Source organism: Gymnogyps californianus, chromosome 3 (genome assembly GCF_018139145.2).
Source record: "Gymnogyps californianus isolate 813 chromosome 3, ASM1813914v2, whole genome shotgun sequence".
NCBI lineage: Eukaryota > Metazoa > Chordata > Aves > Accipitriformes > Cathartidae > Gymnogyps > Gymnogyps californianus.
Genome location: NC_059473.1, coordinates 95,124,084 through 95,146,002, shown reverse-complemented (window position 1 = coordinate 95,146,002; position 21,919 = coordinate 95,124,084). Strand labels below are relative to the sequence as shown.

The 21,919-nt window shown below is 39.5% G+C and overlaps 1 protein-coding gene across 5 annotated transcripts in view; it reads left to right on the top strand.

The window, feature by feature from the left end:
• Positions 1–11,243: 11,243 nt before the first annotated feature.
• Positions 11,244–21,919, top strand: part of FAM135A (family with sequence similarity 135 member A) — a 75,003-nt gene continuing 64,327 nt past the window's right edge. For 4 of the 5 annotated variants that reach the window (XM_050893815.1, XM_050893812.1, XM_050893814.1 and 1 more), the window contains exon 1: positions 11,262–11,364. In XM_050893815.1, coding sequence (XP_050749772.1) covers positions 11,288–11,364 — 77 coding nt within the window. In that variant the 5' untranslated portion in view covers positions 11,262–11,287. Of the gene's footprint in view, positions 11,365–21,919 lie in introns of all 5 variants that reach the window. The other variant, XM_050893811.1, reaches the window with a different exon arrangement.

The following is a 21,919-nucleotide window of genomic DNA, read 5'->3' as shown; positions in this document are numbered from 1 at the left end:
AAGAGGGGCATAAAGCCTTCAAGCTGCAAAATAAACAAAAGCAAAACTTGAATTTGATAAGGCTGCTATATTTGTCTGCTTAATAGGGACTCTTTAAGTAACTTTTATCTTGGCACTGTAGTGAGGGGGCAAGCAATGCCAGTGCTATGAGGGTTGCAGCCTGTGGAGCTTGGGTCGGCGTGGGGGTGGAGCAGGCTGTGGTGACCAGGGTGGCCCTGTCTCTCTCTTCCTCCATGACAGGGAATGGATGAGCCTTTCTTCAGCAGAAATTGTTCCTGTCCCCTGACTCCAAATCTGTCGGTCAGTAACTCTGCGAGCAGGGCGTGTTTCTGGGCCTGTTGGGACAAAGAGCTGCTGGAAGCCGCTCAGCTTTCCAGCCTCCCATGTGTCCTTTGGAAAAGAAATATCCCTGGTCCGGGTTGCCAGGGAGGGTTCCTGGATGAGTGGTTGCCTTCCTGGGAAGCTAGGCCTATGAGGAGGGAGGAGGACATGCCGTGCTGAGCAGGGGAGAGGTTGGACTGGGCTGGCGCTTGGGCTCTGGGGCTGCGTCCTTCCCTGGGGGGGAGGAGTACTGTCTCCTTCCTCTTTCAACTTTTGAAGTGAATATAGGGAAGGAATGGAGGGTATTTTACCTCAAGAATGGCCATGAGAAGGGGCAGTTTCTCTCGCCCTGCCACTTAAACCTCTTTGCTTTGCTGTGCCGAGGCTGGGGCTTAAGGAGATGGGCGCACTGAGGGGACAGCTAGCCAGCCACAGGAACTGCTGTGTCGTGCTGCTGCTCACCTTCCCTTCCCTGTCGCTACGATGGCACTGCTATTTGTGGAGCTGTGCTTTGAAACAGGATAAGGAAGTGATCTGATCAAGTCCTGCAAAAATAGATTATTCTAAAATGGTAACTAATTAATTTTAAAATGCTGTCCCACGAGCACTGTGTTGGCAGTGTTGCGGGGGCGATGTACTGATGCTGTGAAGATGGGAATGAGCACCTGGGGCAGAAGCTTCTGAAGCTGTTGCTGGTGTGGAAGACTTCATGTAGTTTCACGGGCAAAGTTGGCTTAAATTCTTGCCGTGCCCTTGCTCACTTTTTCAGGGTTAGATGTTAATATTGACGTACTCTTTCACATGTATCAGTGCAGCTCTTTGTGGAGCCGTGCTGTATTTAAATCAGTGAAATGTTGCAGTTTAAATAAAAAAAACAAACCCAAAAAACTTACAAAGTAACCTCCAAAATACTGGTAAATGTTTGTTTTGGTGGTGGTGAGGTTTTTGCCCCCCACAACTGCCAGCACAATTGCAGAGATGGCTATTTGTGGGGTGGGTGGGAGCAAGTGTCCATGGGTAGCAGAGGGAAATCCTTTAAAGACTTTGCTGCTGATAATATATAATGTGCTGTTTTCTCATGGTGCTTACTGACATCCATTCTTCCTATAGCATATATGCTGAGCTCTGCTCAGTTTGTTCAAGCTGCCATCACGGTTGCCCACCACTGCTGATGAGTGTCGTCTTTACTTGACACTTGTTTCTTCAGAAACTTCTTTTGCTGAGCATTTGTCGATCAAAAAGCACACACAGTACTCTACGTACTGTGTTTAGTCCCTTCTCTTCTAAAGCAGATAAAGGAAAGCACAGAGTGATTTAATTTTATTTTGGGTTTTTGGGGGGGATTTGTTTGTTTGGCTTTGGGGTTTTTTGCTGCTAGTAGCTGTTGGGTCAAATCTAGTTTGCTCCAGGCTTCAATGGTAGAAAAGAGAGTGGGGGACATCAAGGATAGAGCATTAAAATACGGTGCTTGACTGGTTTTGGTAGTAGCTAAGTAAACTTAAAAGGTTAGATATGTTTCAATTTAGTGCTCTTAGATTTGGAGGCGAGCAGGAAATAAGTTGCTGGAGGTGCCACCTGAAGTTGCAGAGAAAAGTATGGCTCTTCCTCACCTGGTCAATATGAAGGTAAGCAAGCAGCGAGAGCTTAAAGTCTTACACCAAACTGACATGTAGATGTTTGTTTGCTACAATATGTTTTTGAAAAGCTTTAATGCATATTCTGAAATACTTTCCCATGACCATGTTAGGTCATTGCTTGCAATGGCAGTCTGCTTAATTGTCCTTCAACTTTACGCTTGTATCATACAACTGTAACTAAATTGCACTTTGTACTAGAATAATATGGATTTGACTGTAAAATTAATGCATGTTTTGTGTAACAGAAGAGTTGGAGGGAGGGTCTTAGAAGACCTGTGGTCAGAAAATCATTAACAAAGGAAGAACAGAATAAGAATATGACATTTCTCTGGCGGCTATTGGACAGAAATTATGAGAAGATGAAAACAATGTTTTATATTTCCAGAGGTTTTAGATTTTTTTTGCATTGAAAATCAAAGAATCAAACTTTTAACTTAAATATATGTGCTATAATGCTTGTCTCAATTTGTTTTGTTAAAATGGTAGGAAACTGGAAGCCAAACCACAAGGAAAAAAAGTGAAATCAAGTATTGTGTTTTTAAAGATGTGGTACTGTAAAGCTAGCCCCAAATCAGCTGACTTTATATTAGGTTATTAACATTAGGTGTTGAAAAATAAAATAGGTTTTGATACAGTACTCCCATGTGTTTCTAAAATAGCTTATATCTGTATGAAAGTCCTAGCGGAGTCACTGTTTTTCCATGTTGGCCCACCCAGCCTGTCACCACAGATGATATTAGTGTAGGAACTACCAAGGAAGTGGTTTTGTGACCACTGATCCTCAATCAGATTTACTGTCAGATTATCTCTTAATGTAACTTTGATCAGGCAGGCAAACTATCACATTTCTTAAGTTAGTAAGAGTACACAGTATATGATTTGCGCTGACTTAATGCCTACTGTGGGAGGAAAGACAGTAACTATTTGGCATAAAGCCTTCCAATAAAAAATCAACCTGTCAAATCTAAACTGTATTTACTGTCTTGTCAAACCATGACCTCAGAGCAGATATTGGAACAATGACTCAACTCTGTAAATTGTGCTCTGTTTTATTTACAGAGGACAATAATATGGAATTATTACCTATTAAAAATAATTTACTGAGCATGTACAGTTAGATTTATTTTTCATTTCTCTTGAAGTCAAACCTTTATTTTTTTAACAATAAGTTTGCTTGAGGTGGGAGAGAAGTTGCAACAACTTTCTTTTGGACACTCTTCTGATTCATAAAATATGGCAGAGTAATGACATTAACAGTCATTGCAGACGTTTTAATGCCAAATTCATCCATCCATGTGAGAGTTATTTTTCATTTAATAGCATTGCTTGGGACATGGAATTCAAAGAGAGATCGCTTTCTTCCTTTGTATAAGTAGGAAAATGAAATGTGTTTTAAGTACACTAAAATAGACCCTTAATATTTTATGAAGAACCTATTCAGTTGGGCAGAATAAAATAATTTTAGTAAGCTTCCCTCTCCTACTTTATTAATTCTTACCTAGTGCATCCTTCATAAATTCTTGAGATTATGAGGAGGTGAATGTATTAAGCTATGCAATTTGTTCTTTAAGCCAAAATACTACACCTTGCGATTTATGGGGTTTTTTTTAGTTTACTGTAAGATCATTATATGCTGTTTATGTAAAGTTCCAGAAGACTTTTAATTAAGTATTTAGAGTAAGCACTTCATTTTTCTTTTTCCCCTGTATTGCTCTTCTGAATAGATTGTTAGGAAAAGATAGATTGATTGCATTAATTGAAAATTATAAGCAAAATAAGTAATTAATTGATTTACAGATGTATTTCTAGATACATTACTTCTGCTTTAGAGGTATTTATTGTCATCACTGTTGTTAAGGTAGCTTGATGGTGAATGGACAGCTTAACTGCTGATTTACACTGTCCACTCTCCTTGGTTCTTAGCATGAGAGTGTAGTAGTATTTGGTTCATTTTTCTCACTCGGCTGGTACGCGGGACCAAAGTGGGACAAAGAGCTGGCTTAATGTGGTAGCACATATCCTGAACTGCCACTGCTTTTCATCAAAATGCTGCATTTTGCTGGTTCTGACTCAAAGGCAGTCACATTTGTGCCAGTTATTTCATACCCTTTTAATCATACCTTTTAAAATGTGGGTTTTCTTTTTGGGGGACGTCTTTGTAAAAGGCATATAAAACATTCAGTTTGGTTTGCTCATGTTCTGTTTCCACTTTCTTTGCAAATTACTGTTGAAACCATTGCTCAATTCAGCCTGATGTGGAAGAGGAGAAGGGATCTCAGAGATGATGAAGTTTTTGTTTAGTGTAAATTGGTGGCTGAAGAGAGAAGACACTGAAGTTAGTGCCCATACTGGGAGGAAAAATACAGAAGTCAGCTAGCATGGGGTCCGTTTTGCAGCAGCTCGCCAGTTGCTGTGGATATAGCTTCATCGTACCTGCGGGATGTGCGATCTTTTGCCTAGTGAAGGGGCCATAAAAGGTAGGGGGTTATTGTGGTGGAGGGAGAAGGACACATCGGTAGGAAAGCAAGCTTTTAACTGTGCTGCTCACAGAACTTTTCATGTTAAACTTTTTAATGAGAAAGCTTAGAAATAACATGTCATTTGTCAGACAGACAAAGACCAATGCTAGGGTAGAAGGGAGTAAGCCTAATAAATGTTCAAGATGAATTATTGTATCACATACGTGATCTATTAATAGGGGAGAAGAAAAGAAATAAATGCAACATATTAATGACTTCCATGCTCAGTGGGAATAATCAAGTTGTCAGCTCAAAGTAGCGAGTATGTTGTTTTTATCAGTATGCTGCATAGAGGACCAGATATTGGTGCTAAATTTAAAGCAAAAAGTAGGAAAATTTGAATTTTAATGCCTGATTAAGCTGGTTGTTTATCTAGCCCATTAAAATGTCATAGATATCTTGCATTAGCTTTGTTAGAAATGGTGAATCAAACCTTGTAATGGCTATCTGGGAAGTAATCTAGGGTTAGAGAACCAGGCAAGAAGCAAATTGTAATAGTTGAGTTTTGCCCTGAGCCCATGAAATTAGGTCATTGTTTAATTATATTTAAGTAACTGTGGTTATTTACATTCATATAATTATTTATAACTGTGAAGCTTTAAAAAGAATTTAATGAATAAATCCTGATATAAAGCAGTCTATTCTGTTGTCTTTTTCTGAGTGCTGGTCATATTACCTTTTTAAAATTGGGATAATGAATTGAATAAGGTATCCTAGATACCTCCACTTAAGGGTTTTGTTTGCTTGTTTGTTTCCTTGTTTTACAATATGATGATTATGCAATCCAAAATTAAATTAGCATTTCTTTTCTACCCCCTCACCTTTTTAATTACAGAGAGCCAGCGTTTATTTGTAGTGCTGGTAAGCTCTAGTATTCAATCAGAACACTGTGATACTGGGTGCTGCACAGCTGCAAAAGGATTTCAAAGGAAGACAAGAGGGTTATGCTTGATGCAGTAGTCCACGCTCTCTCTGCAGGGGATGCAGAGAGAGAGGTGAAATGATCAAAATAACAGGCTGGTTCTTTGCAGCACCATGCTGAAATAATACATGCAGTGAATTATGCTTTTTCAGCCTCACAGTAATTAAAACAAAAGAGGATATTAGCTTGGATGAATTTTGGCTGTATGGATAGATGGGACATATTTCTAATCACATGCAGAAAAAATTGGCAGGGCTTGTGCATAGTCTTGCCAAAGTCTATGAGAACCCAGAGAAAACTAAATGAAAAATACTGTCTAGGTTTACAGTCAGGTTGTGCTATTGTGCACGCTCAGGAAGTAGGTATTGGGAATAGCCTTGCAGGTCAGGTCAAGAACTCTGTTTTCGCCACATTGAGTTTCAGCTGAAGGCTGTGTCCAAGAAACAGCTAAAATTGGAATTGAAGACAGTTCTCAGGTGGGGGGACAAACCTGTGAGTCATCAGCACAGAGATAGATGGTGGCTGAATTTGTGTTGGCAGGTGCTGGATCTCTGAGCATAAAGGAGAAGAGGACAGGGGAAAAAAGGTCAGGGATGGAGGTGTACAAAGCTCCTACAGCAACTTAGAAGAAAAATATTATCTGAAGACTGTGTTAAATGAGCAGCTAGAAGAAAACTGGAGGAAAATAAACATTTTTTTAATTCTATTTTCATTTGTAGGATTCTGTATTTTTGCTTCTGACTTCCACTGAATATAAAATATTAAATCTAAGGCTAGAACAAGTTCAACTACTCAGAATTTTGTGTTTGTTCTCTCTCTCTCTCCTTTTTTAAAAGAACTTAGTCCTTTTTAAAAGAGAACTGGTGTGACACGGGCTGTATTGCATCGTTAAGCAAATGGAATAAATGTCGATGCCATTTTGACGCGATGTTATGGTATCAGGATTTTACTGGGGCATTATTGATAATTTGTGGTATCAAAGATGTAGTACCACACATGACATGCACAAGTGATTTCTATTTTTAAAAATTCCAGATAATGTATTTCTTTATGCTCCACTTCCACTGTTTTCTTCTCTCTGAAGCTAAGGCAAAACCAGTTTAGTTTCACGGCTTGCCTGCACAAGCTGTGATAGATTTTGTGTTTGTATTTCTCTGAAACATAAGTATGGAAAGGAGGCAAAGTTCCTCTAAGAAGGGATAACTAAGCGTTTTCTTTTCTTTGTGTCCAAAATATAAAGGTTGTCAGATAAAAGGGAGACTTTGCTTATTTTTTAGGGTATTTTTTTAAATACCCTAATGATTTAAAAATACAGGGGAGATAGACTGATTCTTACCAGTTTTAAGGTAGTGGTTTAGCAGGAGCTTCAAGGAGAGTTTCAGAATATTAGGTGGCGTTGACCTACCTGTAATGTTTGCTCTAAGGAAGTGGGTTCATGGTCTTAGGGCTCTCCCCCTTTTCCCCTGAATTTTGTCTCCTGAGGAGAAGGGACACAAGATTTACCAGGAGAATTTCATCTGACCTGTTCTTCTAAGTTGTCTCCTCCCTGGTAGCTATGTAGGACTGCGTGGGGGCATGAGCTGTATTTGATGACTCAGGCCAGAATATCCTCCTACCTCCTCATTGATGTGTTGCTGCTGGTGAGCCGAGAGTCTCTCTGGAGATCGGGGAGGCTGTGGGGCGGCTGGGGGCGTACTGGAGTCCTCTGGGAGCTGGATTTTAGAATTCCTTGGTGAAGACAGGGATAGTTTGGCTGAACATGGCAACGTCAGCTTTGCCAGAGCATGGGCTTCACAAGAAGTTTTATTTTTTTACTTTATTTTGGAAAAAGAGGTATCAGACTGCTACACTTGCAGAAAGCTGAAAACCGTAGTGCAGGAACTGAGGGCAGATTGGAGAATGCTGGTAGGTGGTACATGTAAGATTGTTGGAGAGGACATCATAGGGGCTGTTATTAAGACACAGGAAAAGAGAGTGAAGAACGTGAGTACTGAAAAGTTCTAGAGATAGTGCTCTTAGTAAAACATTTTTTTGTTTGTTTTTTAGTTCAAGCAGTATGTTTTTGACAGCAATAGCGAAGAACTGGAAGACTGGTTAATTAACATACTAAAATGGAGCATTTACCAGTGGAGGTAAGACATTCTTTGAACGTGCTGCAGTTTTGTTTCTTAGCGTTGTCTTGCAGTTCCCAATACAAGTAGCTAGATTAATGGCACTGTTACACAAGCATTTCTCTGAGAACAAAGCTGGTTTAGGTTTCTGTACACCTCCATCTGTCTTTTCATTGCACTCTCAGGTGCTGTGATGCAGCTGCTGTAAGGTATCACTAAAATGATCAGTTTAGAAAAAAACAGAATCAAGAAACATTTTTTCCTTCTGATGGTCTTTTAAAATCTGATATCCTGTGATGTGTTTTGTATTGTGACCTCAGAAAAGATTAGTTTGGATAACTAAAGAAGTAGTGAGCTAGTGTGGGGACAGCGTGGACTGGCCAGGATACGTAGGAGATTTTCCAACTTAAGAAAATAAATAAACCCCCAGCAGTGTGAAGGAAAGTAAGGTTTTGGCCCTCAGTATAGGATCAAGTGGCTTTAACTGACATTTTAACTATTGGAGATGTTCAGTCTCAGTGCTTAAATATTTTTGAATATTGAAGTGCTGTTTTGATTGTAAGTGTTAAGTAGCTACCAGAAGTTATGACACCCTCTGTTTGTTCTAACCTGTGTATTAGGCTATTCTTCCTATTTATTATCAGATCTTCTGATACATGTTTATGTGCTGCATAAACCTCTGTTGCTCATATGTAGAGTGCTCCTACTGAAGGATTCTTCTGCTTCTTACAGGCAGACAGAAGAAATGTGCAGTTCAATCACTCGGTTTCTGAATGCTAATTATATTCTTTAAAATACAACAATAATCTCATTAAGTATTAAAATGAGTTATGAACATTTAATGTCATTGAAGTTAGTGAAGTTTAGCTGTAAATTTGAATGGAATCTATACAAATAAATACTTCTACATGAGTTTAACTTTTTTGGTTGGCTTTTGTATGATTAGCGTACAAAAATTAAAGACATTGTCCAAGTTTGAGTTTCTCCTGTAAAATATTTAATCACTGCATAACACTTTCTATTATATAGTTCAAAGAACACTGTTTTCCGTTGCACTGATATGAAGGACTTTGACAGAAAAGTAGTGATTAGATTTCTGGCAGCCCAGGGCAGTGAATGCTCCCCTTCACCCACGTTAAGGTGCATGTGGAACAAGCTGATGCTTGGCAAAGAAAAAGCCATCCTCGAAGGTCAGCTAATAGACTGCAGTCCCGGGTGCCTGCAGTGGCATGCAGCATTGCTTTCTGGATGCACTTTTTTGTGAACTGTGGCTCAATATTTCTTACTGGTTTTGCAGTTGATACTGGAGCAAGGCATGGGTGCCACTTTTCCAAATACTGCTGCTAGTTGAGCAAGGGCTGTGTTACTGGATTAAAACACGTGGTGCTGTGTTGTGCAGGCCTGTGTTTGCTGGACCTTGTGTTCGGTCTGCAGGGATTGCCTGCCCAGGCGATTTTTAATGGGCTGGCTGGGGATGCGAAGTCAGCTCGATGGAGGAGGGAGGGAGTCGCCCCAGCTAGAGCCATGTTAGACACAACAGAAATACCACAAGTTCACTGGACAGCCCTTTTGGCAGGAATGCAAGATGTGGCTTTCCTAGCTTTTTTTGTTGAATTAACTAATTCATAAAATGGACCTTTGAACTTGTCTAATTGGACTAGTTCTGGATTGTTTCCTGCTGGGCACTTGAGGGACCCTGAAGCATTTGGGAGTGACTGCTTGGCCAAACAACTCCTGCAGGAACAGTTTTCCCTTCTCCTAGTGCAGGCAAACTGTTCAGAGACAGTGCTACTCATTGTGCTGAGGAGTCAGAGGCATGTGATGTCTTCCTCCCTTGAAAATGTAGTTTCATCGGAATGCAAGGTGGATGAGACTGCCCCATGGCATCCTTTGTCTGTATAAATCTTTTTGCTTTTTCCTGAGTGTTTTAAAGTGGGCTCCTTTCTGAGGTATTGGACAGTTTCATCACAGGTTTTATGCACAGCCCACAAGGTTTGTTGCCCAGTGGCCAAGGGTCACGGCAGGTCTAGGATCTCTGCTCAGTGGCAGGTCAGGTTCCATTTGCAGAAGATACGCTTGCGTTTTGGTAGGTGATGCACATGTGATAATGCAGTATGGCAACCCCAGAGAATTAAAGTGCAGAACTTTTTGATTCCAGCTTTAAAGACCACTGAGGACATCCCTGCACAATCCTATAGACAAAGCAGTGGAAGAGGGAATTGTTGCAAAGCCCTGTAGGTTATCAGTAACAGTCCTGATGCTGCATGCTGTAGCAAAACTTGTGGTATCATTTAATTAATCTGATGAAGTCCCTTGATTGAAATTTGAATGATGACAGGATTTTTAGACAAGCTGGGTTAATAGCGTCATCTGGATGCTGTAGTTTTGATCTTGCAGTAAGGGCCCTTGATCTGAGTTCTTCATATTGTCATAACTCAGCTTCAGAAGCAAAGTTCCTCTTACCCTGTCCCCTGTTACTTCAGTAACATACTGTTTCTGTGTTTTTGTAAAGTGGATGCAGAGTCCTTGTATTGGCTGTTAAACCAAGGTCAGAATTAACTTCTTGTTTATAGTTAAAAATCTAGACCTGTACTATGGTGCTTGAAGCCTTCCAGCTCCTCTAGAGTGAGTACAGAAAGGTAAATCTTATCTTGAGTCATATGCCAAGATAATTTAGTTGATAGGCTAGAGGTAGCGCCTAAAGGTAACTTTGCTTTCAGGTGACTGATACCTGCTGTGGCGATGACTTTTTTTTTTTTGCCAGCTACTCTGTTTCAGTCTCAGTAATACTGCCTGGTGCTTCACAAACGCCCAATGCCTGTTCAAAATTTTAGAAACAAAAAAACCCAAAATCCATTCAAGCTCCAGCCAGGCTAGCTTTTTTTATGTTTAATGCTTCTGCATTAGACCCAGAAGATGGACTAATGTGCATGAAGGATAGTCTGATTTAGGTTTTTTGGTTTGCGTATTCCTCAAACCAGACAGTGCTTGCAGTAACTGGGAAGTTTGAAGACAAGTATTTGCAGAAGGTGTAGTCTATCTTATTAATGTAGTTGATATTGTTGAAGGAAAAACAGCAGAACTTGGTAAAGTCTGTAGGATTTTAATTTAAGTATCGGCAGGCAGTTGTAAATTAGCGGGAAGGTGCCAGTCTGTGACTGTGAAGAAGACAGTGAGAATTAACACTTTACTGCTGACAGGGATTGACTAAAAATGGGCATGTTGCCCTCCTTAACTCCTGCCTTCCCTCTAGAATCTCTCCATCTAAAGCCCTACGTGACCTGGTCAAGCACTTTCTCTGCACTGTTTGGCCACACTGTAATTCAGCTGTCCCTGTCCTCATGTCAGAGTTGAGGCACTGCTGCCTGCACAGTCATTCTGCTTCAACAAGGGCTGGAAGCAGACCATGCTCTTTTTCTCCTTGTCGGCAGTATTTTTCCCTCTGCAGCCAAGTGCCAGAGCAGAGCTGCAGTACGTAGGTATCAGTAAGTGCCAGGATTGTATTATGCTGATGGTGTGTTGTTATACTTCTCTGATAACATTTGATTCCTTCACAATAAAGATAGAAGTTATTGTGGGCTGGATTTGGTACATCCTATGTTCTTGTTTACCCTACGGCCCATATATTTAAGGAAGCTGTGCAAAATTGTGTATAGCGTTGTCCTTTTTAGGGACCAGATAGGCATTATCCCCAGCTTGTGTTCTAAAAAGTTTGTTTTCTCTTTGTTTTCAGTAACTAAGGTGCTGACAAGTTTTGACTTCTTCATCCTCATAAACATGAGTGAAGTTCAGGCTATGGTAGAATTCTCCGTGGAGCTCCACAAATTCTTCAATGTGGATTTGTTTCAAAGAGGGTAGGTAGTGCATTCTTTCAAACTTTACTGTGGTGGATGGCTGATGATGGAAAGATCTTAATGGGTACTGTCCTGTAGCGTTGCTTCATGTATTGACTATTTTTATAGTGATTTGAAAAATTTTTATTCCTTATTGGAAAGGCATATACTTTCTAGGAATTAAAATTAAATACTCAAATAATTTGGCCTAAAGCTTAAGTTGTAATAAAACATTTTTTGTCTTAATTGGAGAAGAGGGAAGCTCTGTAGATTTGGAGGGTAGATTATATTCTTATCCAGGCCTTTACCCTTTCATGTCTTAATTTCTGTAATCCCTTTTGTTTGAAATATGATAGGTGTTTCTCTTGAATCTTTTAAAAATGTTGCTGCCCCAATTAACTTACTCATTTATCAGTTTGGCAGTGGAGAACTTCACCAGCTTCTCTCCTCCTCACACTGTGCTGTGCCTCCACAGTTACAGAAGACTCCATACTGCCTCATTAGACTCTCCTGACCTCGTCTTACTCCACCTGGTCTCTGTAGAAGGCTTTTTCAAATTCCTTTCATTTGATATTACCTGATTGTCCCCAGATTGCTTTCTAAGGTCCTCCTTTTCCATGGCTATGTAGGAAATAATCCTTTATAGCTTATTTTTGAGTTATTAAAGATTACTGGACATCTAGCATTGTGGTACACTGCCTAATAGACTACAGTAAAAATATATGTCAGTGTTGTAGTTCTTATGATGTTTGTTTTAGATAAACCTGGTTGAGGCTGTGTCAGTGTTTACAGACAGAGAACAATATCTATCAGTGTTGATTTATGATAGCTCCTTTCTCCAAAACATTGTAGAATAACTTTTCTTAGAAACATTTTAGTAATAAGAAAATCCATTCTTGTTTTTAACCTTGTCATCATTCAAGACAGGTGGGAGGGCTATTGTTTTTGGTAGGGTTGGGTTGTTCTTTTGTTTGTGTTTTGTTTTTTTTTGACAGGGTGAGTTGATGAAGGTAAAATAACAGGAAAATTTCATTGCTTTGGGATACACATAGTTCCTCCACCTTGTATTAACCCTCTGAGGTGGATATTTTGGGGAAGAGTGATATAAAAAAAAGGTAGGATTAGGAAGGAGCTCAGGAGAAAGAGGCATAAAATACTGTTATAAAACATATCTTGGCTAGCTAGCCTCTATCTTTGCCATGTTACTGTTAGTTTTCATCTATATTTTATTAAGCTAGCTTTTCTCTAAATTTGACCTGAAGCTGGTGCTGACAGAAGTGATTACCCATTATGCTTGCTACCATTTGCAGTCAGAGTATATGCAACAAACTGTCTATGTCCCCTTTTTAGGGAAAATTGTAATTTCACTCTTCATTGGAAGACGAGGATTAAGGAAGGCTTAAGAGGTCTGGAAAGACACTGAGAATATTCTAATTACTTCAGCAAAAAAGCACAGTCTGTTGAACTGTAGCCTTTTTTAATCTCTGAAATCTGTGGGGAAGGAGAGGGTAGAATATGGCAGCAAGTTAACTCTAACAGAGAAGAGCCTGAAGAGAAGAAACTCTTTTGGTTGTGTTAACCTTACAATTCAAATGATTCCTCAGAAAGGTAGTTGAGAAGCAAAGCATAGCAATATAATTACTAGTGATCTACTTGGCATGTTTCTTTTTAGCTTACTCTTTAAAAAGCAGTAAATTCACAGGGTCAGTTCAGAGAGGTGGAAAGCTGACATAATGAGAAAAGTGACATGAGTAGATACTACCTCTCTGGTTTCAAGCTGAACCTTTAACTCTGGGCACGTTCCCTTAGAAAGCAATGTTGGGAAGGAGAAGGAGCTTCCAGAATAATTCGAAAGACTGAGTAATGTGACTATTGCAGTAATTTCTGTCAATTTAGGTAAGTTCTATTATTTTTCTAGGGAACTGTCTTTGTATTTATTGGAGACAGGATGTAATATTTACATTGCTGGAGGAGCTGTTGGATGATGGATTGAATCAGCAGAAAAGGAAATCTTTAGTTTCATTGTTAGCCTACTATTTTTGAGCTACTGCTGTGTTTAGCATGGTTTCTCTCACCAAAAGTCAGGTATAGAATTGATTGTATTCTGGGTTTGTTTGGGATTGTGTGCATTCAATCCTGCCCAATTTAGCGTGCCCGTCTCATGGTGTTAGAAGCATAATGACCTTCTGTGTAAAATAAGATGTTGGCTATTGCAAGTCATTAAGCTGATCAAACTCCTTAAAAGTTAGTAGATTTTTATCCAAACTGTTTGGTTGGAGAGTGAGTCCAGATTCTCACTCTTCTGATTGTTGGAGACGTCATAATTTCTGGCCTAAATTTCCTTCTGATCAGTTTTTAGTTGTTTTTCTTAACAGCTTTGTCCTATGCTTTGAATGACTCTATCAGTCCGAGTGTTCACCCTGATGTATTTTTAGATGTTAGTCTTTTGTCTCCTGTATTAAATATAAACAGAATCAGTTTGGTCATTTGAATTTGTGGCACATTCCCCACCCTCCACTTTCTGTAGAGTCCACATATCCCAATAACCAATCAAAACCATTATTATCTCTTCCTGGTTTTATAACTATTTGAATAAATCTGCCAGCTATTGCATGCAACTGTAGCATGTTTTCTTGGATCTGTATCTGTAGTGACACTATTGCTAGAAGCACTTATGACTGTGTTTACACTAACAATTAATTTGGTACTTCAGGAATGAATTACTAGAAGCAGTGTTCACGTCCCTATATCTATGTGGTTCCAGGGTTACTTCAGACTAGATTTAATCTCGTCCTCTGGACCAGATGTTTTGCATCGTGAGTGTATTTTGAAGTTGTTCATACCAGTAATTGATTCAGACCTTTTTGTCCCCCTGAGGGTTGAAGTGCATTTTGTGACAAGTAGATCAGAGCCTGTGGTTTAGCTTTCTTCAGGAGACATCTAGGTTATATACGTGGAAAGCTCTCGGTGAACTGAACCAGCATACAGCAAACCGGGATCATTGGGGAACATGCCTCAAACCCACTCTGCTGATCTAAACCAATCAGTAGTGCAGACTCAGCCAAAATTGCTCATAGTGTTTCACTCAAGATCAAATTTTCCTGAAGGGTCCTCTGACGGACTCACTGTTATAACCATGTTATTCTCCTAACTGACCCTTTAAAGCAGACTCTTTATTTTCTTTACTTTTAGATAACTGTTACTATTCTAAGCGGAGGAGAAATACACAGAGCAGACACTTCATTCTAATGCATGAGACTTGTCTGTATGTGTGGCTCCCTGCTTCTCATCTAGTTCAAGAAAGGTTGTTCCTTTCAAGAAAGAAATGTAATTGTTTGGGACCTGTGAGAGTGATGGTCTGAAATAGCGAGGCTTCAGGCTATATTGTCATCTTGGCTTGTAAAAGCTCCAGTTAGATTTGGGCTCTGTGGTGCTGACCTTTTATAAATACAAAGGGAAACAACATAGCTTGAGTGAGATGTGGACTGCAGAAGTGGAGAATGAGTTGAGCGGAAAACTGGTTGGATGATTGGGCTCAAAGAGTTGTCAGTGGTGCAAAGTCCAACTTGCAGCTGATGACTAATGGCATCCCTCATGGATTGATACTGGGTCAGTAGTTTAGTGGTTTGATTAACAACCTAGACAGAGTGCCTTTTCAGCAAGTTTTTGAATAACAGATTGCAGGGAATGGTTAGATACCCTGTATAACAGAGCTGCTCTTTGGAGGGATCTAGCCAAACTGGAGAAGTGGGCTGATAGGAATCTCATCAAGTTAAGGGCAAATGCAAAGTCCTCCAGATGGGGTTGAATAACCCCATATGTCAGTGCAGGCTGGGCACCAGCTGACTAGAAAGCACCTTTGCAAAAAAAAACCATCTGGGGGTCCTGCTGGACAATAGGTTAAACATGAGCCAGCAGGGTGTTGTGGCAGAAGAAGGCCAATTGCATACTGAGCTGTAATAGCGAGAGTGTAGCAGCAGGCATAGTTTGGAAAAGCAAGGTCTCCATCCTTCCTGTATTATGCTGCCTGACTCCGGCCAGCAGCTTAGCAGTGCTGTCAGGCTGTATTTCCCACTTACTGAGTTTTCAAACCAGGATACTTGTCTTTCTGTACTGATTTTCCTCTTTGAAAAATCTGCAAAATAGATGCTCAGTACATTTATGTTTTTTGCAAAAATACTCTCTCATACACTTGAGAACTATTAGAGATACAGGGTTTCTCTGTGATGAGAGTTACTGACCAGAGTCTGGGATTTCTGGACATGTATGATCAGTTTAATATTACTTTCTGTGCCGGAGATGGGGAGAAGTTGTTTTTTTTTTTTTCTGTTTGGCCAGTATCTTTGGACAAAAGCTGTTTCCTGAAATCATTTTTTGCCACACTGACAAATACTGTGTCTGTGTCACTGTGCTTCCCTATTTACATTTCCCTTCACATGTTGTCTCCTATTTCTGTAAGTCCTTTAGCATAAGGACTCTTCTCTGTGCACAACAGACAGCTAGTTAATTTATTAGATTTATTACTGAAAGGCCTATTCTGCCTACTTATGGTAATCATTAATAAGAATAACCTTTTAATACTTTGTCAACAAGCTTGTTCCAGGGAACTGAAATGAAAATCAGTTTCGGACGTAGAACAGATGACCATGTTCTCTTGAAACATTTTCATATGCACTTAGAGCATTGCATGCTTGTTTTTTCTAGTGGTGATGTTATCAGCTTTAGATGGACTGTTAGAATATATGATGTCCTGGTAATGTGATTTTGACCTATCTTTTCCTATGTTTAAAAGTTTGTGCAGGTGGAAGGTTGGGGGACACCAGTGGCAATTTTAGCGCTGTTTGTAACAGAAGTTTGGGATGTTTACTTATAACACTTTCTGCTCTACCTCCTGCCACTGCCTCCTGATGATTATGAATGTTACTTACAATGCTGTTCTTCAAAGATGTTGTTACTGTGAGAGCAAGTTGTCTCTTACTCATTTTTCTGCTGTGGACTGTGGATGCTTACCCTCCACATTTACATACATGTTTTGTATGTGTCAGCATCCTGAACTGAACTGAGATATAAGTGTATTGAGCATTTCTGAATTCAAACAACTGGTTATTGAAAGTGCCACAGTACTTTGTAGTGCTCAGTTTAAGTTGCAGTGTTCCACCACTGGATAATGAATCCTGATGTCTAACTTGGAATAGTTACACCTTTCCTGTGGGTAGTGAGAGAAGTTTCCTGGTAACCCTCAATTGTGAGAAGATGAGGTTTTTCATTTCTCTGGAGCTATGTGTTGCTTTTTCACCTGTGAAATGGCAGATCTAATGACCTAAAGAAACTTAGCTGATGGTTTGTAGTTTAGCATAATGCACACATTGCTGCAAGATCTGCTTTGAAAACAGCTTTAGTCTATGTTTTCCCTATCTCTGTGCATTCTTATAATCCCAATGTTAAATTCTTACTTTGTCACTAATCATTTGTTAGTCAGTAATATGCATGCACACACAACTGGCCAAAGCTGTATTTGGATAATTTTCAGTGGTAATGTCTCTATGTATGTGCTTAGTCTTTTTTTTTTTTTTGTAGCAGTTTTCTTTGTGAAGTAGACTGTCACAAATTCATTGTGAATTTCAGAAACAGAACTTGGTAATGGTTATTTCAGCTAAGTGTAGATTTGTTGTTAACCCAAGTAGACTATGAACGGTGCAGGTAAAATAAAGTATTAGCAGTAACTCTTTCTTATAGCTGCACGTTTACATTTGTGCTCAGTGTGTCTAGTTATCTATTATTTGACTTTGTTTTGGATTAAAAGATTCTTGCAAAAGCACATAAAGAATATGGATTAGTAATGTAAGTCTACGACACTTTTTAAAGTGTTTTTGCTTTATAAATATTGATTAACAGATGGAGGAAGAATATTAAATACCTTCCACAGAAGAGACTTCAGAAGATTCTAACATAAAACACATTTTTGGAGGTGTATCATATCTGAAATGAGGTTATTGGTAAGATTTCAGTAGCACTAAGTTGCTTGTGAAGCTAAATCCCATTGGAAGTCAAAGGAATTTAAGCTTCAGAGACTACTGGAAATTTAGCCTTATGGTATTCTTCTGTTCCATAGATTTATGTTTTTTCCATGTGCAGATACTTTCTGGTGTGTCTGAGCAGCATTGACATTTTATGCTTCCGTGTGTGTGGTTGTGTAATGTAGTGTAAAAGAAAACACATTGAATCAGAGTATGAATTTTAATGAATCTTATTATGATTACACAGTAATTTCATGAGAAATAATGCAATTTGTGAAAAGTTGGATTTTTTCCCTGGATCCAGTGAGTTGTCTACATTAGTTTTATAATTTATTAACAGGAAATTAAAATCTGAAGGGTACACTTTTAGTAGGACCACTTTTCTTCCTCCTGACTACATCAGGAATGAAAAGGTTTTGTCCTTAAATAAAGAAGTAGCCTCTGCTAATATTTTGTGGTGTTAGCATACAATCAAATAACAAACTCTTAATGGACAAGGAGCATTCAGGCTCACCTGTTTGTTTTTTTCTTTTTAATTCATACAGCCCTTTTTAATTCATACTTTTACTTTCAAACTACATTTCTGTATGATATAGCTTTCTGGAAATACGTGTTGTGAATTACCTTCTGACGTGTAACTTATCTTCTGAAGTATTGTACTGTGATCTTAATGTAATACGGCCTTTACAAAGGGAGAAGAAAGCTGTCAAATTTGTCTAACAGTTGCAAGATGAACTCTGTTCTCCAGCTTATGGTTTTACAATAATACGAATAGCAGTAATACTGGTTTAAGATTTGGAGGGCTGGACTGTAAACTCAAGGGACTAGTCTGTCTAGGAAAAATAATGCAAATACTTTTCTTTTGGTTTTATTTTTATTTTTTAAAAGTGGATCAGTTTCTGATTCTAGTTCAACAGTGGATACACGCACACAGGTTCTGCTTGTTCTGAGGCAAGAATGGGTGAGACTGGGAATGAGCAGTGGGGAAGTCGTATTTTAAGTTGGTATTGCTTCAGAAGTTAAAAGTTAATATCATCAAATATCCCATTAGTCCTTCTGATGCAGGATGTCTGAGAGACCAATGACATGGTCTGGTCCCAAAGAACAATAACAATTTGAAGTACCATATGATGGTACTTCAGAATCTTGTCTTTTAAAATAAAAAGCCTTGTATTTGTTGAGAATAGGCGTTGGAAAAGTAAGTGGAAAATAGAGCACTGCTTCCGTTGAGTTAGCTGAGAAATTAAGGCTTTTGAAGTATACTCTGCCTTAGCTATGTGAGTGGAACTGAAGACATGGGGAGGTTGTACTGCTTGTCTTCAGATATCTGAGTACAATTCCTTGTTAGGAGACTTCTAGTCATACAGGGAAGCTTATCTAGGGGTCACCTAGAGCCATTGTAAATTGGGCTTCTACTCTGAAGCCTAGAGAATTCCCCCCCCCCCCCCCATTAATTCCTAGAAGACTAGCCTCCAGCTAAAATCAGATCCTGAAGCTACCTGTTTTAGGTGTGTATTCTGATGTGTAAAGATGACGGTACAGATGCTTATTTGCTTATTTCTTCAATCATTATTCATAGAGGTTCAGCTAACAGTTGGTAATTGTAGTTGTCCTGAAGGTATGTTTTATAAAAACTTAGGTGTGTTGGGTTTTTTTCCTGCATCCCCCCTATATTGGTTCAAAAAATATACCTTACATTTTGTCAAATGTTGATGGGTACTTATTGCATAGTCTAGACTTCTGAGATATGGGGTACAAATTTCAAATCACCTGAATTTTGTTCAGATTTTAGCTTTTAGACCCACATAGTACTTTTGGAAATTTTAAACATCATAGCTTTTGCAATTGAAATTGTTATTTTCAAATTGAAAATATTTTGTCAGCTCAGAATTAAAGCTGTCTGATGGCATCCCATACCCTCCAGGCATTGAATTTGGCAAAATTCCATTTTTTTAAGAACAAAAAAGTAAAGAGCTCAGATGTGTACTTTACGCCATCCTAATGTCTTGCTGGAGCCTGACAGCACTGCGGTATGTGCAGATATTTTGTGTGACAGCAAGGTTATGTGTAATTGTGATGTGGCTTATGTCATTTGTCCTCCTTTGAGGACTGTATTTGGGGGGTCTGTGTAATTCCTTCTTTCTTTTATGCAATCAAAGAAAGATGTGCCTTGTGTATGTACGACCAGGTACCATTTCATGTTGCAAAGTAAAGACTGTATATCAGCATGCCTTGCCATGAAGACTGTCAGCAGAAACATGATCAGTGAGTTTAGTTTAGTGAGGGAGTAAATAACAGTGTAAGACAGTATTGAGTATAAAAGGATTTTCTGTGGAGAAGGCCCATTTTTGTAATTTGCAGAACAATATAGCTAGCTTCTATGTGTAGTATGAAGGTAGAATGGGAGTAGGTGTTAGTTGAAGACATCAGAATAATGGTTTCTTGAGTATGTACCTTCTCTTTCCAAATCTGAGTTTTACTGAGTTCAGTATTCTGGAATGGCATGTGACAGCAGTAGCAGTTTTAACTCTGCATTAAATACATGTTTAGTCATTAAAATTGCTAATTTTGAGACTCTTTCATGGGTTAGCACTCTTTTGTGCAGAAGTGTGTAGCATGTTCAGACCTGTCCCTGTGTGATGGTAGCAAAAACTGGAGAAAAATCCGTCATTCCTAAGTGTTCTGCCCTATTTACGTGTGCCTGGTTAATACACATAGTAGTTACAGCAGAAGGGTGATGATGTTAGTTCTTTAAGTTAGTTTGCCATCCATAGCTATCTGAAGGAAGGGAGAAAGATGCTCATTCTGTGTTCCAAAGTCTTGACTGCCTCATGGTATGACACAAGTTCCTGGTATGGTGTCTTTTTGTGTCTCTTCGGCTGCACGTACATCTAATCATACCTTTATGTATACCTGTATCTGTAATCACAAATAGCAGTTTACTGGATCATCACATACTTCAGAGAGCACGTAGCTTTATCTGAATATGGAACCAGGCTCAGTCCCACCACCAAACTCAGACTTGCTGCCTCCGCTTCTATCAGGTGCTCTCTCCAAAATATCTTCCTCTTTCACTCCTTAAACTTCCTGCCAATTACTGTACTCCATATAAAGTAACTTCTCAGATTTTTGTTTTTTTGGTTTTTTTTTTGTTTTTTTTTTTACCTTATTTCATCCCCCTCCACTTGTTCTCCCTTTCCCAGATTCTGACTCATGTTGGCAATGGGGAAAGAAGCTCAAGACACCTCCAGAGACTTAGAGGCCCTCCAGACTGGACCATCATGTTCGTGCTTATCCATAAATAACTTCATTTGTTTCTTTGCAAAGTGTTAAAATTACTTCAAAAACATGTCTTGTTTCTCCAAAAAGATGACGAATACCATACACTAAATGATCAAGACCTCTGCTGCTACTCATTATGTATTTTTTTGTGTTTTTAATGCAAGAAGTAACTTCCAGGCTATTGGAGGTGATCAGACTGGGGAGAAAAAGAGAGGCATATTTTTCACCTGTGCCAGTTTCTTTGATATGGATGGTTGTGTAACTGCCTGAGCACTGGTTTTGGTGGAGGGAGAGGGTAAGAAAGTGCACCCAGCATGGCCCACTGTTAGCACCATGAACCTGAATCTGTTGTGAAACAGCGTTCTCATCTATGGATTTGTAGTTGGCTTGAGCCAGTACAACTGCATGTGTTTGCCAAAAGGTGTGACATGCATGGTCTTCTGTTTTGTTTGCTCTTGCAGTCATGCAGTTCTGTGGTCAGTAAGACGGGCTTGCTTTTGGGGGGCAGGAACACCTGGGCTAAGGGTGTAGTTGTTACAGGTAGGGAGATCTGTTTGATAGCAGCTGCATGAACAGGGTGGTCCTGCTTCTAGTGCTTCCTGTGTGCCTGCAGTAATGCTCTTCTACCTTACGGTTGGTCAGCTCAAATGGTAAGCCAGCATAAAAATAAAAAACCACAGAATATAAACTGGCAAAACCAGAATCATCTGCCTGGCCCACATCAGGATCAGATATTCGGTCAGTGCTGGTGCAGGAGGAGTATAAAATACACAGGAGGAATGGGATCCCTACTTCTGTCACCAACTAGCTTTTGGGTTGGTATAACTGTAATGCGGGACTGCATTCTGAGAGAAATGTCTGTAAAAGTTCCAACTCTGTGTTAGAAAGACATCTCTTGAACAGGAGAGGCCATTATGTCAGTATGTTCTGCTGAGTGAGAGCAGCCCAGAGATTAGTATGTTTTGAAACAAAACCTCTGTTTGCACTTCTGCATTCATCTCGGTTGGCATCCCTGCCCGTAGGATACAGAGTTAGGACAGACGTCAGGTATGTCAATTCTAATTTCCCTAAGCTGTCATGTAGAGATACAGAGCTTGCCTGGCAATGCCAGTTTGCAGAGTTTCCACATTCCTTGCTGCTGACTGCTTCGTGCCACCGCAGTGCACTGCCCTATTGGTTGTGCTGGCTGAGCTGCTGTAGCAGCCTGCTGTAAGTTGAGCTGCTGAATCGGTCCAATTTGCAGAACTGCTCTGCAAGTAGTGTGTTGGTGTAATTGA